This window comes from Bos taurus, chromosome 11 (genome assembly GCF_002263795.3).
Source record: "Bos taurus isolate L1 Dominette 01449 registration number 42190680 breed Hereford chromosome 11, ARS-UCD2.0, whole genome shotgun sequence".
NCBI lineage: Eukaryota > Metazoa > Chordata > Mammalia > Artiodactyla > Bovidae > Bos > Bos taurus.
In genome coordinates, this window is record NC_037338.1 from 55850262 (window position 1) to 55867807 (window position 17546).

A 17546-nucleotide genomic window follows, 5' to 3' on the forward strand; every position below is an offset into this window, starting at 1 on the left:
AAAAATATTGCCTACCAGTCCAGTATTCTTGCTTGGAGAATTGCATGGGCAGAGGAGTTTGGCAGGCTATAGTTCATGGGGTCACAAAGAGTCGGACATGACTGAGTGACTGACCGAGCACACAAAAATATTATCACCACTCATACTGAGCACCTAAAAAAAATCTGACATGCAGCTTAGGATTAAAAGATATATATTTTTAGTGATTACAAATTTCAACACAAAGTTTAATTATATGAGATACAATGATGACATAGTTAAATAGATAATTTCATATATAATCTTCCCAGATTACAGTAATTATAATCATGAGTGTTGTGAAACTTTGAAAGAATAACAGTAAATGATTCTATATTTAAAATATGAAAATGAAGATGTACTATACTAAAACTTCAGGCATTTAGCTCAGGCTGAAAATATTTTTAAAAGTGACAATGCTTTTCACCATTTGATTTAAAGAAGCAAAAACAATTCAACAGAAAAGATTGTACACAATAGATTCGATTCCTAAAGTATATATCATTTAATAAGTAAGCATGTATGGATTCTAGAGCCACACTAAAGAAGGAAAGTGTTTTCACAATTTCTGAATTTAGAAAGAGATTTCTATGCTGGAAGGAAAGACTGTTTGTTGTTGATGTTGTTTAGTCACTATGTCCAACTCTTTTGCGACCCCATGGGCTGTAGTCTGCCAGGCTCCTCTGTTCTTGGGATTTCCCAGGCAAGAATACTGGAGTGAGTTCCATTTCTTTCTCCAAGAGAAGATACCTAAGTTTCAAAGTTTTAGTGACTAAATATTCCTACCCTAGTCCTCACATGCTCCCTCATCCTCCTTGCTCCCCATCTTTCTCTCAAAGCCAACTCAGCCTCTCACTTGTAAATAAAATCTGGGTAATAGTCAGTCAGAAAATCTGTGCAAAGCCAGACAGGCTAGGGGGTTACACAATAAAGAACCAAGTTGGAGCAGAAAGCAGAAAAAGAGCCTGTGGGCACAGAACTGAAAGGAGGGCCCAAGGACTCTGCTGTCAGAGATGAAAAGCATACACACCACAGACATGTGAAGTATACCTGAGAGTATTTGAAGATAGGAGAAACAGAAAAAATAATTTCAAAGTATTTTTCCAGGAAAATTTATTTTGTAAATATAACAATATTTCCTTGAATTTGATCTTGTTCAGAAAAGGACATGTCGCATCTGGGCTTGATACATAAATATCATTCCTTATTCATAATTTCTCAGTAACAGGAAATCACTAGTATAATGGAAATTTATAATATTCTCTAGAATATCAACAGTGATAAGCTGTCCTAAATTAATTACTTTATAATTTCTCACTCTAATATCCCTAGGACATTCTGGCCAAAAACTATGCTGGTTATTATATTATGCCACCAAAACAGCATTTCAGACAAGCTTTGAGAAATATAAAATATTAATTTCTACAGAAGATGTGAAAACCAACTTCTAAGGATAAAATAAAGGAAAGTTAAGGGTGGTTAAGGGAACTAAATGAGAAAATGTAACTTGTCTGATGACAGATAAATCTTTGAGAAAATAGCCTAGAGGCCAATTAATAAAATCCCTCTGGAGTAGGAGAGGTTCACTATATTGACGGTGGTGATAGTTTCATGGTAGACATCTGTCAAAACTTATCAAATTTATCAAAACTTATCACACTTTAAATGTGTGAAATGTATTATCTCCCAGTCAACCTAAAAAAAGAAAAAGAAAGTATCCAGGCTACAGATGCATGAACACAAGTGTCCATCTGCAATTCAGAAGGAATACCAGTTTTCAATAGCACTTAGAAACTTGGAAGCTATCATGTTGCTAAAACACATATATAAATTCCATCCACATTAGATGAAATATGTAAAATTTAACACTTCGAATTAAAGTAGCAATTTACATGAGTGTTATGTAAATAAAATTAACATTTAGGTTGAAGAAGAGACTAGGAAGCACATGGCAGTATGAAGAAGGATGATTATTTGGTACGGAAGGATGTTTGGTGTTTCCAGGGACCAAATATCCATCTGCAAATTGAAAAAGTGGCTGGTTTGCAAGTAGAAAGGTGACAGAACACTCAATCATCTATTCTTTCATTTATTTAACAAATACTTCTTGAAGTCTTATGAATGCTAAGCATTGCAAATCAATGGTTGCAAAAGAGACACAGGGTGTTCTCTATCTTCATTAATTTCCAGTGTGGCAGAGAACAAAGCTATCAATCAAGCCACCTCACAAAAATGATATTATCCAGTGGAAAGTGACAAGGAAATATCCATGAAAGAGTATCCCAGTAGTGTCAGGGACGGGTTCCCTGGGAAGGTGTTCTTTGAGCTGGGATGTGCAGAATGAATCTTTCTTAACTATGAGAGAGAAGACAGAATGTATAAAGACCCTGGAGAAGGTAAAACACGGTGCTTCTGAATAACTAAAACAGAAGTTGGTCAATTTAAGAGGTACCTAGGAGTTAAAAAATCTGTGTGTCTTTGTGGTAGACTGTGTTTAGAAGGAGACAGAAGTAGCAAGCATGATATCAAGATTTCTGCAAGTGAATACATATATGTGGCATCACTGCAGATGATGACTATGGCCATGAAATCAGAAGATGATTGCTTCTTGGCAAGAAAGTGATGACAAACCTAGACAGTGTATTGAAAAGCTGAGACTTTACTCTGCCGACAAAGGTCTACATAGTCAAGGCTAGGGTTTTCCCAGTGGTCACGTGTGGCTGTGAGAGCTGGACCATAAAGAAGGCAGAGCACCAAAGAATTGATGCCTTGGAACTGTGGTGCTGGAGAAGACTCCTGAAAGTCCCTTGGACAACAAGGAGATCAAACCAGTCAGTCTTAAGGGAAATGAACCCTGAATATTCGTTGGAAGGTCTGATGTTGAAGCTGAAGCTTCAGTATTTTGGTCATCTGATGCAAACTGCTGACTCATTGGAAAAGTCCACGATGCCAGGAAAGATTGAGGGCAAAAAGAGAAGAGGGCAGCAGAGGATGAGATGGCTAGATGGCATCACCGATGCAATGGACATGAACTTGGGCAAACTTCAGGAGATGATGAAGGACAGGCAGGCCTAGTGTGCTGCAGTCCATGGTGTCACAGAGTTGGACACGACTGGGAGACTGAATAACAAAAAATGTGGCATTTATTAGACAGAAAACAGAGGACAGAGGTGAGGCTGGAGGTAGGTGTTTGTTCTAATTTCATGGTGTCCTAGAATTTTCCACTAAAGCTGCTAAACAAGACCACAACACAATTTTAAATGTCTGTGTATCAAAGGATACAATCAACAGAGTGAAAAGGTAGCCCATAGGAAGGGAGAAAATATTTGCAAAACAATATCTGATAAAGGGTCTATTCTTATAACTCTACAACAACAAGGCAATGGGCTTAAATAAACATTTCTTCAAGGAAGATATAAATATAGCCAACAAGCACATGAAACAATGCTCAATATAGCCAATCATTAGAGAAATGGAAACCAAAATCACAATGAGATATCATCTGACATCCACTGTGATTACTACTATAAGATTAAAAAAAAATCACAGAAAATCACAAGTGTTGCCAAGGATATAGAGAAACTGGAACCCTTGTGCAGTATTAGTAGAAGTATAAAATGGCACGGCTGCTATGGAAAACAGTATAGAAGTTCCTCAAAGAATTGAAAAGATAAGTACTATATGATCTAGCAATATCACCTCTGGATGTAAATCCAAAATAATTGAAAGCAGGGTGATAAAAGAGATATTTGTATACCCATGCTCATAGCTGGATTATTCACAGTGGCCAAAAGGTTAAAGGCACACAAATGTCCACCAACAGACGAATGGATAAATGAAACACAGTATAAATATACAATAAAATAATATCCAGCCCTAAAAAGGAAAGGCATTTTGACATATGCCACAATATGCATAAACCTTGAGGATCTTATACTAACTGAAATAAACCAATCACAATAAGACAAATGCTATGATTCCACTTATATGCATCTAGAGTAGTAAAACTCATCAAAAAAGAAACTCACATAGTGATTGCCAGTGGCTTGGGGGAAGGCAAACTTGGAGGTTGTTTAATAGGTATAGAATTTCAGTTTTGCAAGGTGAAAAAGTTATGGAGATTAGTGACTCAACCATATGATTATACTTTACATGACCAAACTACACACTTAAAATGGTTATAATAATATATTTTATGTGTATTTTACAATTAAAAATTTTAAATATACTAAATAAATAGTATTATTGATAGCTTCCTAGCTATATAATTGATCAATTGGTAGCCAGTTAACCAGATAGAGAGATTTTTGAGAAAAGCCATGAACAGAAAATAGAAATTTTGGAATCATACAAAAGCAATAATAATTTTATTATACTGTATTCTTCTCCTCCCTTCATCCATCAAATCTTGACTTTTCAGTGACTTTATAAATAGAAAGGCTTCTCATCCTATCCTCCCCAAAACCTAAGTTTGACAAGAGAGGCTGGTTTCATTAGCTAGGTGAAAACAATTTGAAGAGCAACAGCAGACATGGAGTGTCTGTAGCTGTGTTAAACTGCCACAACAAAGAAATCTCTACCTGCCTTAACATCTAATTCCAGCAAAATTAAAAATGAGAAGTGTAGATAGAGGCAAAAAAAAATAAGACTACTCAAAAGAGTAGTCTTATTTAAGAGTAGTCTTATTTTCCTAGAAAAATCCACTGTTTAAACATCATATACATCCCTCTAAAATAATATTATTCTTCCTACCTTGTTTGCGTACATCCTCAACAGCAGCAACCAGTTCTTCTTTGAGATCTTGACTCTCCTTAGCAATCTGTTCACCTTTTTCCAGAAAGTTCTGAGTGGCTTGTTCTACAGATGCAGCCAGTACATGGGCTTTCTTTGACCTTCCTTTCTTTTTACCAGATGGGCCTTTGTTGCTTGTATTGACAAGTGTTGTCACCTTGAGTACAAAAAAAAAAAATTGTAAAATTCCTCTGCATAACTGTCCAGAAATAGTGTATTATTATCTCATAATTTTAAAATATCCTTTGTATATTAAATCATGAATACATATCACATAGCCTCATCTTAAGGAAAATGTGGAATTATATGGATTAGCATATAAATTAATAGCTATTTATCTCCTGCAGGGGAAAAAAAAAAGGATGTGAATAAAGGAGGAAGAGCAGACTTGTAAGTAGCTCAAATTTTTCAATCCACTGGAGGTTCTGCTTTCACAGATTGACAAATACAGTGCTGGTTAGAGTACCTAGCTTCAGGGAGGAAAGAAAATAGAATAAACGGTGGAAATGCCTTTGAGCTTTCAGTCAGGAAAACCAGTACCCAAGTGAGCTCAGAAATGAGGACAGAGATGAAATAGTAGTTAATAAATGGTGGACCATCAAAATGCATGATTTACATGTCACTTTCCAAAGGTTTTAAATGAAGATTATTGCTATTTCCGATTTCATCTTATAAAAACAATGTGGTACACTTGATCTGAAGAGCCTGAATGACTCAGTCTCAACATTTGGTTAACCTGCGAAAATTTCCAGAATAGAAACTAGATTTGCATTATCACTCCTTTTCTAGGTATCATAATTTGGTTACATATTTCAATTGCCAAACTTCTTTTAGTGCTACATCTAGAGCAATTTAATCTGCTAACAAAGCTTTTAATATCTTTTAAACCTTATCTCCTATCGACTTCTGAATATTTTCTGTCAGTGAGAAGTCTGGGAGGGAAATGAATGCAACTGTTTCATATTCTCTTTAGCTAGTCATCTACACCTCTGCATTATTTTTATCAGATTCATAGGAATGTGGGTGTTGTAGTTTATTTGCACTGAGGTGTCTATCCTGCTTAGCAAACTAAAGCTTTTATTGGAAGTTATCAAGAAAGCTAGTCCATAGAAAAGTTTTAAATGCTTTAGTCTCTGCTCTTTACTCCAAATTACAGAGCAAGCAAAGTGATTTGGCAAGTCACAATCAATGTCTAGTCAGTTTATTGGGAAAGATATAATACCAGAAGGAAAAAAAAAGTATTAAAAAAAATGAACTAAGATGATGAATGAAGTAGAACCATTACTTCACACGTGGTTACTACAGAAATGGGAGCCATCATATTCAGCTTTCTTTTGATTGCTAATTAATTAGATACAGAGAATTAAAGAAGGACTCTCTAAGGACATTTAAGCACATAGACTAGCTAAAAAAAAGAAAGATAAAATCATTAAGAATAAGACTGCCCAAAAATGGTAGTTAACTGTAAAACGTATATGGAGTCAGTCACACTTTATAGTCTTTCCAGTTCACCTACAGAAAGAGCTAGTCACTCAGTTGTGTCTGGCTCTTTGCAACCCCAAGGGCTGTAACCTCTGTCTGTGCAATTCCCCAGGCAGGAATACTGAAGTGGGTAGTTATTCTCTTCTCCAGGGGATCTTCCCAACCCATGTATCAAACCCAGGTCTCCTGCATTGTGGGCAGATTCTTTACCATATGAGCTACAAGGTAAGCCCCAACTTACAGAGGCAACCTTCAGAAGACAGACAGTATGTCTCCAAAGTCAATTTTCTTAGGGACAAGAGCATTCTCCTTAATGTGGATTTACTCTAACACATTGATGTATAAAAGATATGACACTGAAAGATGAACTCCCAGGTAGGTAGGTGCCCAATATGCTACTGGAAAAGAGAGGAGAAACGGCTGAAGAAGGAGTGAAGAGGCTGAGCCAAAGCGAAAACAACAACCGGTTGTGGATGTGACTGGGATGGAAGTAAAGTCAGATGCTGTAAAGAACAATATTACATAGGAAACTGAAAGCTAAGTCCATGAATCAAGGTAAATTGGAAGTGGTCAAACATGACCAGAATGTGCGAATTTAATTCAGATGACCATTATAACTACTACTGTGGCCAACAATCCCTTAGAAGAAATGGATTAGCCTTCATACTCAACAGAAGAGTCCAAAATGCAGTACTTGTGGCAATCTCAAAAAGGACAGAATGATCTCAGTTCATCTCCAAGGCAAGCCATTCAATATCACAGCAATCCAAGTCTATGCCCTAACCACTAATGCTGAAGAAGCTGAAGTTGAATGAAGTTGAATGAAGACCTTTTAGAACTAACACCAAAAAAGATGCCCTTTTCATTATAGGGGACTGGAATGCAAAAGTAGGAAGTCAAGAAATACCTGCAGTAAGAGGCAAGTATGGTCTTGGAGTACACAATGAAGCAGAGCAAAGACTAACAGAGTTTTGTTAAGAGAATGCCCTGGTCATAGCAACCACCCTCTTACAACAACACAAGAGATGACTCAACACAGGGACACCACCAGATGGTCAATACCGAAATCAAAATGATTCTATTCTTTGCAGCTGAAGATGGAGAAGCTCTATACAGTCAGCAAAAACAAGACCAGGAGCTGACCGTAGCTCACATCATGAACTCCTTATTGCCAAATTCCGATTTAAATTGAAGAAAGTAGGGAAAACCACTAGAACATTCAGGTATGACGTAAATCAAATCCTTTATGATTATACAGTGGAAGTGAGAAACAGATTCAAGGGATCAGATCTGATAGAGTGTCTGAACAACTATGGACAGAAGTTTGTAACATTGTACAGGAGGTGGTGGTCAAAACCATCCCCAGGAAGAAGAAATGCAAAAAGGCAGAATGGTTGTCTGAGGAGGCCTTACAGATAGCTGAGAAAAGAAGAGAAGCTAAAGGCAAAGGACAAAAGGAAAGATATATCCATCTGAATGCAGAGTTCCAAAGAATAGCAAGGAGAGATAACAAAGCCTTCCTCTGTGCAAAGAAATAGAGGAAAACAACAGAATGGGAAAGACTAGAGATCTCTTCAAGAAAATCAGAGATACTGAGGGACATTTCATGCAAAAATAGGCACAATAAAGGACAGAAATGGTATGGACCTAACAGAGGCAGAAGATATTAAGAGGTGGCAAAAATACACAGAAGTATACAAAAAAGATCTTAATGACCCTGATAAGCACAATGATGTGATCTCTCACCTAGAGCCAGATATCCTAGAGTGTGAAGTCAAGTGGATCTTAGGAAATATTACTACGGACAAAGCTAGTGAAGGTGATGGAATTCCAGCTGAGTTATTCCAAATCCTAAAGGGTGATGATGTGAAAGTGCTGCACTCATTATGCTAGCAAATTTGGAAAATTCAGCAAGTGGCCACAGGACTGGAAAAGGTCAGTTTTCATTCCAATCCCAAAGAAAGGCAATGCCAAAGAATGCTCAAACTACTGCACAATTACACTCATCTCACACACTAGCAAAGCACTGCTTCAAATTCTCCAAGCTACGCTTCAACAGTATGTGAACCAAGAACTTCCAGATATTCAAAATGGATTTAGAAAAGGCAGAGGGACCAGAGATCAAATTGCCAACATCTGTTGGATCATAAAAAAGGCAAGAGAATTCTAGAAAAACATCTACTTCTGCTTCATTGACTATGCTATATATAGTCTTTGACTGTGTGCATCACAACAAATTATGGAAAATTCTTAAAGAGCTGGGAATGCCAGACCACCTTACCTGCCTCCTGAGAAATCTGTATGCAGGTCAAGAAGCAACAGTTAGTACCAGGCATGGAACAATGGACTGGTTCCAAATTGGGAAAGGAGTATGTTAAGTCACTATATTGTCAACTTGCTTATTTAACTTGTACGCAAAGTGCTGGGCTGGATGAAGGACAAGCTGACAATGAATCTATCAAAATGACTACATTGTGGTTCCTTTTCTGTAAAGACAGACAGATTTCAATTTTTCTGTTATCTCATGGTTCATTACTGTATTAAGCACAGTTTAGGTAATGTTCATAATAGGAAGTCTGTACGAAGTGTCTGTTATGTTTGTGCCAAAAAATAAAACATGGAATATTACCAGGAAGGTCCTAAGAAAAGTGTGATTACTTTCAAATGCAGCAAATCAATTCAGTCCTCTTTTAGAAAACAAACTCATTTACTCACACGTGGAAGAATGTAAAACGGATGTAACAGCACAGAATAGAGGGAAAATTAGGTGGCTCCAAAATGCTCATGTCTTAATCAGTTTAGAATAAAGAAATAATTGTTAACTCTCCCCATTGTTATTCAGTGTTTTGTTAAAGTACAAAGTCAACAATTTAGATATGAAAAAAGGCAGGACAGATATAAATATTATAAAGGTAGATACTAAACTGTCATTACTTATAGAGATTATGATGGTGTCAAGAAAATACAAAAAAATAAAATAAAAACTATTAGAACTATTTGTGGCTAATACTAGACATCAATACAAATCAAGTAGAACAACATTACCAGTGAAAAATCTAGTTTAAAATACCCTATTCACAATAACCATAAATTGATATTATCCAAGATAACCATGACACAAAATATAGAACATTGTATGAAGAAAATTATAACTTTAATGAGGAACATAAAAGATGATCTAAATAATAAAGACACATACCAATGAGCCCTGGAGACTATAAACTTCTGTGCTTAAGTTTGACATTGAGGCTGGGACTGGGTCTGGGGCAGACGTGGCTTACAGACTTTTACATGTCTAGGGCATCTTCTTGGTAATCTTTTAAGAGATGATTATTCTGTAGAAATTCTTGGTTGAATGGAATGCCTCTTCTTACCCTAACCAGGCACTGTCTAATCCCATACCAACTTTCACCCAAGAGTCATTCAAGATCTACACAGTCCCATTACCTCTCTAACATTTTGCAAGCATATCTTTTGTGCAGGCAAAAAAAAAAAGAAAACATAAAAGCAACAGATGTGCAGAATAATAGCATGAACACGGAAATGTGAAAATGGACATGGTGTTTTCTAGACAGTAAGGAGACCAGTCTCACTTGAGAAGGGAGCTGTATATCAATGATAAAGAAAACAAGGTTGACAGATGTGGTGGAATAAAACTTTGAAAGGCTCTGAGAGCTGAGCAAAGGAGTCTAGATTTTATTAGTCAGTGCGAATATTTTTTTTGAAAATGAGAAGCATGTTTGTTAAAGTGTTCTTGTTCTCCTTCCATTAATTTCTCAGCCCACTGACATTTTACTTTCATCCCCACACATCTTGAAGCAGAGTCCTCTTTAAACTGATCTCTCGCTAAGGTAGTTAAAGAATTGCCCGAATCAAATTATTTTTATCTTATCAGCCTACTCTGTCTCATTTAGTGCTATTGACTTACCTCTTCTTTCTCCTAGAAATATTTCCTGGCTCGTTCTCTTAGCAATATATCTTTCTTCTCCAAACTCTAATAGCTTTTAGGAAGGCCATCAATCTTACATCTTTCTATCCCTATCTTTATCTTCTCCCTTCTACATTAGTAAAGGCTTGCTGCTACCACCAACCGTTTCTTTAAAAATTTATCTTGCTGACTATGCCAAAGCCTTTGACTGTGAGGATCACAATAAACTGTGGAAAATTCTGAAAGAGATGGGAATAGCAGACCATCTGACCTGCCTCTTGAGAAACCTGTATGCAGGTCAGGAAGCAACAGTTAGAACTGGACATGGAACAACAGACTGGTTCCAAATAGGAAAAGAAGTACATCAAGGCTGTATATTGTCACCCTGCTTATTTAACTTATATGCAGAGTACATCATGATAAACGCTGGGCTGGATGAAGCACAAAATGGAATCAAGATTGCTGGGAGAAATATCAATAACCTCAGATATGCAGACGACACCACCCTTATGGCAGAAAGTGAAGAGGAACTAAAAAGTCTCTTGAGAGTGAAAGAGGACAGTGAAAAAGTTGGCTTAAAGCTCAACATTCATAAAACTAAGATCATGGCATCTGGTCCCATCACTTCACGGGAAATAGATGGAGAAACAGTGGAAACAGTGTCAGACTTCATTTTTGGGGGCTCCAAAATCACTGCAGATGGTGACTGCAGCCATGAAATTAAAAGACGCCTACTCCTTAGAAGAAAGGTTATGACCAACCTAGATAGCATATTGAAAAGCAGAGATGTTACTTTACCAACAAAGGTCCATCTAGTCAAGGCTACGGTTTTTCCAGTGGTCATGTATAGATGTGAGAGTTGGACTGTGAAGAAAGCTGAGCGCCGAAGAATTGATGCTTTTGAACTGTGGTGTTGGAGAAGACTCTTGAGAGTCCCTTGGACTGCAAGGAGATCCAACCAGTCCATCCTAAAGGAGATCAACCTGGGATTTCTTTGGAAGGAATGATGCTAAAGCTGAAACTCCAGTACTTTGGCCACCTCATGCAAAGAGTTGACTCACTGGAAAATACTCTGATGCTGGGAGGGATTGGGGGCAGGAGGAAAAGGGGACAGCAGAGGATGAGATGGCTGGATGGCATCACCGACTCGATGGACATGGATTTGAGTGAACTCCGGAAGATGGTGATGGACAGGGAGGCCTGGCTTGCTGCGATTGATGGGGTCACAAAGAGTCGGACACAACTGAGTGACTAAAGTGAACTGAACTGGACTGATAGTTGATTTACAACATTGTATTAATTTCTGCTGTACAGCGAAGTGATTGTTATACAACTTTTTCTATTCTTTTCCATTATGGCTTACCACAGTATATTGAATATGGTTTTCTGTACTTTACAGTAGAACCCTGGTATTTATCCATTGTGTATATAATAATTTGCATCTGCCCATCCCAAACACCCAATCCATCCCTCCCCCACCTCTTATCCCCTGTGGCAACCACAAGTTTGTTCTCTATGACTCTGTTTCTGTTTTAAATATAGTTCATTTGTGTCCTTTTCAGATTCCACATATAAGTGATATCATATATTTGTCTTTCTCTTTCTGACTTACTTCACTTAGTATGATAATCTCTAGGTCAATCCATGTTGCTTCAATTTGCATTGTTTCATTATGTTTTTATGACTGAGCAATATTCCATTGTGTGTATATATATACATATGCTATGCTAAGTCACTTCAGTAGTGTCCGAGTCTGTGTGACCCCATAGACAGCAGCCACCAGGCTCCCCCATCCCTGGGATTCTCCAGGCAAGAACACTAGAGTGGGTTGCCATTTCCTTCTCCAATGCATCAAAGTGAAAAGTGAAATCGAAGTCGCTCAGTCGTGTCTGACTCTTATCGACCCCATGGACTGCAGCCTACCAGGCTCCTCCGTCCATGGGATTTTCCAGGCAAGAGTACTGGAGTGGGGTGCCATTGCCCTCTCCGATATATACATATATACATACATATTCCACAATTTTATCAATTTATCTTTCAATGGACATTTAGGTTATTTCCATGACTTGGCTATTGTGAATAATGCACTATGAACATAGGGGTTCTTGTATCATTTCTAAGTATAGTTTTATATCAACACTCTTTAAGTGGATCTACTCATCATATCATTCAGACTCAATAGCTGTGTCAACTTCTCTCCAAATTTTCAATAAGGTCCCTCTCAGTACATTCCTCAATCTTAGCTCAGAAGGATTCTTGACTTTATCTAGTTCCACCTCAAATATTTTCTCAAAGTCTCTGCCTCTCATTAAAGAAGAGAAAAAATCCTACAGTTCATAGATGAGAGTATAAGTGGCCAATGGTCTTGCCACCGTGACATAATGATGATCCCAGTGAACCCTGGCCAATGGAAAAGCTCAGCAGTAGTCAGAGGTTTGGCACCTATTTTCAGATATGTCATGGTACGGTGCTGTTGTCGCTCAATCACTAAATCGTGTATGACTCTCTGTGACCTCATGGACTGTAGCATGCCAGGCTTCCCTGTCCTTTACTATCTCCTGGAGTTTGCTCAAATTCATGTCCACTGGGTCAGTAATGCTATCTAACCATCTCATCCTCTGCTTCCCTCTTCTCCTTTTCCCTTTAATCTTTCCCAAGATCAGGGTCTTTTCCAATGAGTTGGCTCTTCCCATCAGGTGGCCAAAGTACTGGAGCTTCAGCTTCAGAATCAGTCCTTCCAATGAATATTCAGGGTTGATTTCCTTTTGAATTGATTGGTTTGATCTCCTTGCATTCCAAGGGACCCTCAAGAGTCTTCTCCATACCACAATTCAAAAGCATCAATTCTTCAACATTCAGCCTTCTACACAGTCCAACTCTCACATCCGTACATGACTTCTGGAAAAACCAAAGCTTTGACTATACAGACCTTTGTCAGTAAAGCGTTGTCTCTGCTTTTTAATATGCTGTCTAGGTTTGTCATCGCTTTCCTTTCAAGGAGCACATCTTTTAATTTTATGGCTACAGTCAAGGTTCACAGAGTTTCGAGCCCAAGAAAATAAAGTCTGTCACTGCTTCCACTTTTCCCCCTTCTATTTGCCATGAAGCGATGGGATCACTGTGATATGAGTATAAAACTATGAGACCTATGTCCACCTAATATTCTCATCACCCAATATTCTATTATAGGAATAGACCCTCCATTCTTATACAATGGCAAGTAATGCAGTTAGCCAACACCATTTCATCCTTTCTTTTTCTTGCAATGTGTTTTATTGTAAGACAACTTATCTGACTACATCTCTTCTATTTGATCAGTTCTCTGCTTCCTGGATATATAAGCACAATAAACACAGAAGACATTTTCCAAAACGATAAGCAATGGTGAGGGCACTCAGGCATTTTGTCTCAGCAATTGTGTCCATAACCAACAACAGTGTAGTTTGTCTAAGCCTTACCCATAGGGCAGTTGATTCAAAGTAAGCTCTGGAGATTATCACTGTCACCTAGGAACTGTTAGAAATATAGGCTCTAAGGCCCACTCCAGACCTACTAAAAAGAGATTCTGTATTTTAACAAGATCTCTAAGTAATTCATATGCTCAATAAAATCTGAGAAGCACTGAATTCTAGAAAAACGATTATCAGATTTATCATACCTTAGAGTCACCTTGATCTTGTTAGAAGGCAAATTCGTAGATCTTACAGTGCTTCTGTCTATGTATGTCTCTGCTAGGATATTTCACAATCATCACATAAAATTAGGATATGTATCATTTATAGACTTTACTTTCAGAAACAGCAGTTTAGCTGAAGCAAAAGAAAGTGAGAAAGAAATAGCAATGGCTTCTAGAGGTAAATCTTTCCTCTTATTTTAGGGGCCACAACATATAAAAAACAACTTATCAATGAATTGATCAAATGGTTGAAAGGCAATTTTCTCTACTAGGCAATCACAAGAAATTTGGAAAAGTAAAGAGTATACAGATGTGAATGCTGTTACTTAAGCCAATATTTGAACTCACCAGAAAACCAATAAAAGAAAACCAAGAGTTGAAAATTAAAAAAAAAAAAAAAAAGATGACTTGGGCACCATTTTACTAGATTCATGTACTCTTCAGATGTGGGTAGTAAGACTTTGTGAATTCTGTTGCTGCACTGCTCTGAGGTATTTCATTTGTCATAATTACTCAGCAAACATACAAAGAGAGAGAGCTTTGATTACTGTTGCAGCTTAAAAAAATAGCAAGAGCACTGTGAAGTGAATATTTGAAAACAAAATTATCAAAAACAAGTTGTTTATTCCCAAGCAACTAAAGATAAATGAAAAACTCCTTAAAGAGGAAAACTCTTTAAGGGAGTTAAAATGCTCTAATGGTAATAGAATCTTAAGTCAGGTTTTGAAAAGTGCCAAGTTAAAAAAATAATTACCAAGTAATGAGTCAAAATGTAGTCTTTCTTGAATAACTCCCAGATAACCTAATCTATCTGGGGCTTTCCTGGTGGCTCAGACAGTAAAGAATCTGCCTGCGATGTAGGAGACCCAGGTTTGATCCCTGGATTGGGAAGATCCCTGGAGAAGGAAATGGCAACCCACTCCAATATTCTTGCTTGGAAAATTCTGTGGATAGAGGAGTTTGGTAGGTTATAGTCTAAGGGGTTGCAAAAAGTTGGACACAACTGAGCAGCCAACACTTTCACTTTCAACCTAATCTAGGGTTTCCCTGGTGGCTCAGATGGTAAAGTTTCTGCCTGTAATGCAGGAGACACAGGAGATGCAGGTTCAATCCCTGGGTTGGGAAGAACCCCTGGTGAAGGGAATGGCGACCTACTTCAGTATTCTTGCCTGGACAATTCCATGGACAGAGGAGCCTGGTGGGCTACAGTCTATGGGGTCACAAAGAGTCAGACTGGACTGAATGACTAATGTACACACACACAACTTAATCTATTCATTTAGTATTATATAACAAGCATAAATATGGCTTACTATATATGCTCACCTTGTGGTATAGCCCATTAAAAGTTATTTCCTTGCACAGAATCTCCATGAAATTTAAGGTATATGTATACTGTACATTTTGGAGAGAAACCAGCATGATGATACTAGTGCTCTATCAAAAAGAAGTGATAATACAGACTTATAGTAGTCGCACTCATAACTAAAGTAAGATTTCCATGTCATAGAAACTACTGCATTAGAATTTTGTATTGAACTGGTGGTTTTTCCCAAACACAACTCCATATCCTGCTTTAGAAAAAAAGAAGTAATTACAAGAACCATAGTTATTGATGCTTCCACAGCTTCAGAAGTCAGGATTACAAATGATCTTTTGTAATGATGCACTAGTCATCATTTAAAGAGGAATAAGAATGGGGAAACAGTGGAAACAGTGGCTGACTTTATTTTTGGGGCTCTAAAATCACTGCAGATGGTGACTGCAGCCATGAAATTAAAAGACACTTGCTCCTTGGAAGGAAAGTTATGACCAACCTAGACAGCGTATTCAAAAGCATAGATATTACTTTGTCAACAAAGTTCCATCTAGTCAAGGCTATGGTTTTTCCAGCAGTCATGTATGGATGTGAGAATTGGACTATAAAGAAAGCTGAGAGCTGAAGAATTGATGCTTTTGAACTGTGGGGTTGGAGAAGACTCTTGAGAGTCCCTTGGACTGCAAGGAGACCCAACCAGTCCATCCTAAAGGAGATCAGTCCTGGGTGTTTATTGGAAGGACTGATGATGAAGCTGAAACTCCTTTACTTTGGCCACCTGATGGGAAGAGCTCACTCACTGGAAAAGACCCTGATGTTGGGAAAGATTGAGGGCAGGAGGAGAAGGGGATGACAGAGGATGAGATGGTTGAATGGCATCACTGATTCAATGGACATGATTTTGGGTAAACTCTGGTAGTTGGTGATGAACAGAGAGGCTTGGTGTGCTGTGGTTCATGGGATCTCAAAGAGTCAGATACGATTGAACTGAACTGAAGAATAATTCTCATCATTTTGTCTTTGAAATTTCCTCCCAGTTATCTGATATTGACAAGGTAGATCAGGATGTATGTTCACTGATACAGAGTCCTGGAAGCATGCATTCTTAAGCTTTGAAGGTAAGGTTTTATCATATCTAAAACAGACCTGAACTGCCACTAGTTGATTACTACTATAAAGAAAGCCTATATGTAATGTTTCCCATTTATTACTTTTGATAGACTCATTCCCAACTTTTAAATAGGGCCTTCTCACTCAGATGCTTTGGTATTTTCCCCCAAATACTTTATCTTGAAGAGTATACAGTTTCCAACTTATGGTGGTGTGACTTACAGACTTTTCAACTTAACAATGGTTAGAAAGCGGTACACATTCAGTAGAAATATACATTCATTCTTTGAACATTGATTTTTTATCTTTTCCTGGGCTAGCAATATGTGCTATGATACTCTCTCGTGATGCTGGGTAGCTGCTGCTGCTGCTAAGTCACTTCAGTCATGTCCAACTCTGTGCGACCCCCTAGACGGCAGCCCATCAGGCTCCCTTGTCCCTGGGATTATCCAGGCAAGAACACTGGAGTGGGTTGCCATTTCCTTCTCCAATGCATGAAAGTGAAGAGTGAAAGTGAAGTCACTCAGTCGTGTCTGACTCTTAGCGACCCCATGGACTGCAGCGTACCAGGCTCCTTGCCTGGGATTTTCCAGGCAAGAGTATTGACTGGAGTGGGGTGCCGATGCTGGGCAGAGGCAGCCTCAATTCCCAGTCAACCCACCATTCCATGATCACAAGGAGAACTTGTGACCACTTATAACTATTCTGTACTCATACAACTATTTCATTTTTCACTTTCAGTACAGTATTCAATCAGTTACATTAGGGATTCAACACTTTATTTAAAATATGCTTCAGTTATCCATATACATGTATCTATTCTTTTTCAAATTATTTTCCCATGTAGGCTAAAGAATGGAGAAGGCAATGGCACCCCACTCCAGTACTCTTGCCTGGAAAATCCCATGGACGGAGGAGCCTGGGAGGCTGCAGTTCATGAGGTCGCTAAGAGTTGGACACGACTGAGCGACTTCACTTTCACTTTTCACTTTCATGCATAGGAGAAGGGAATGGCAACCCACTCCAGTGTTCTTGCCTGGAGAATCCCAGGGATGGGGGAGCCTAGTGGGCTGCTATCTATGGGGAAGCACAGAGTCAGACACGACTGAAGCGACTTAGCAGCAGCAGCAGCATAATGAGCTAAATTTCTTGTAACCTCCAAGGAGTATGATCTAGATACATTGCCATCCAGAACTTGTATTCAGTTGTATTGTATTCAGTAT

At 38.2% G+C, this 17546-nt stretch overlaps 1 protein-coding gene across 4 annotated transcripts in view; it reads right to left on the reverse strand.

Annotated features, from left to right (window-relative positions):
- Window positions 1-17546, reverse strand: part of CTNNA2 (catenin alpha 2) — a 1361081-nt gene that overhangs the window by 1051167 nt on the left and 292368 nt on the right. For all 4 annotated transcript variants that reach the window (NM_001372104.1, XM_010810060.3, XM_010810059.3 and 1 more), the window contains exon 3: window positions 4771-4966. In NM_001372104.1, coding sequence (NP_001359033.1) covers window positions 4771-4966 — 196 coding nt within the window. The remainder of the gene's footprint in view (window positions 1-4770; window positions 4967-17546) is intronic.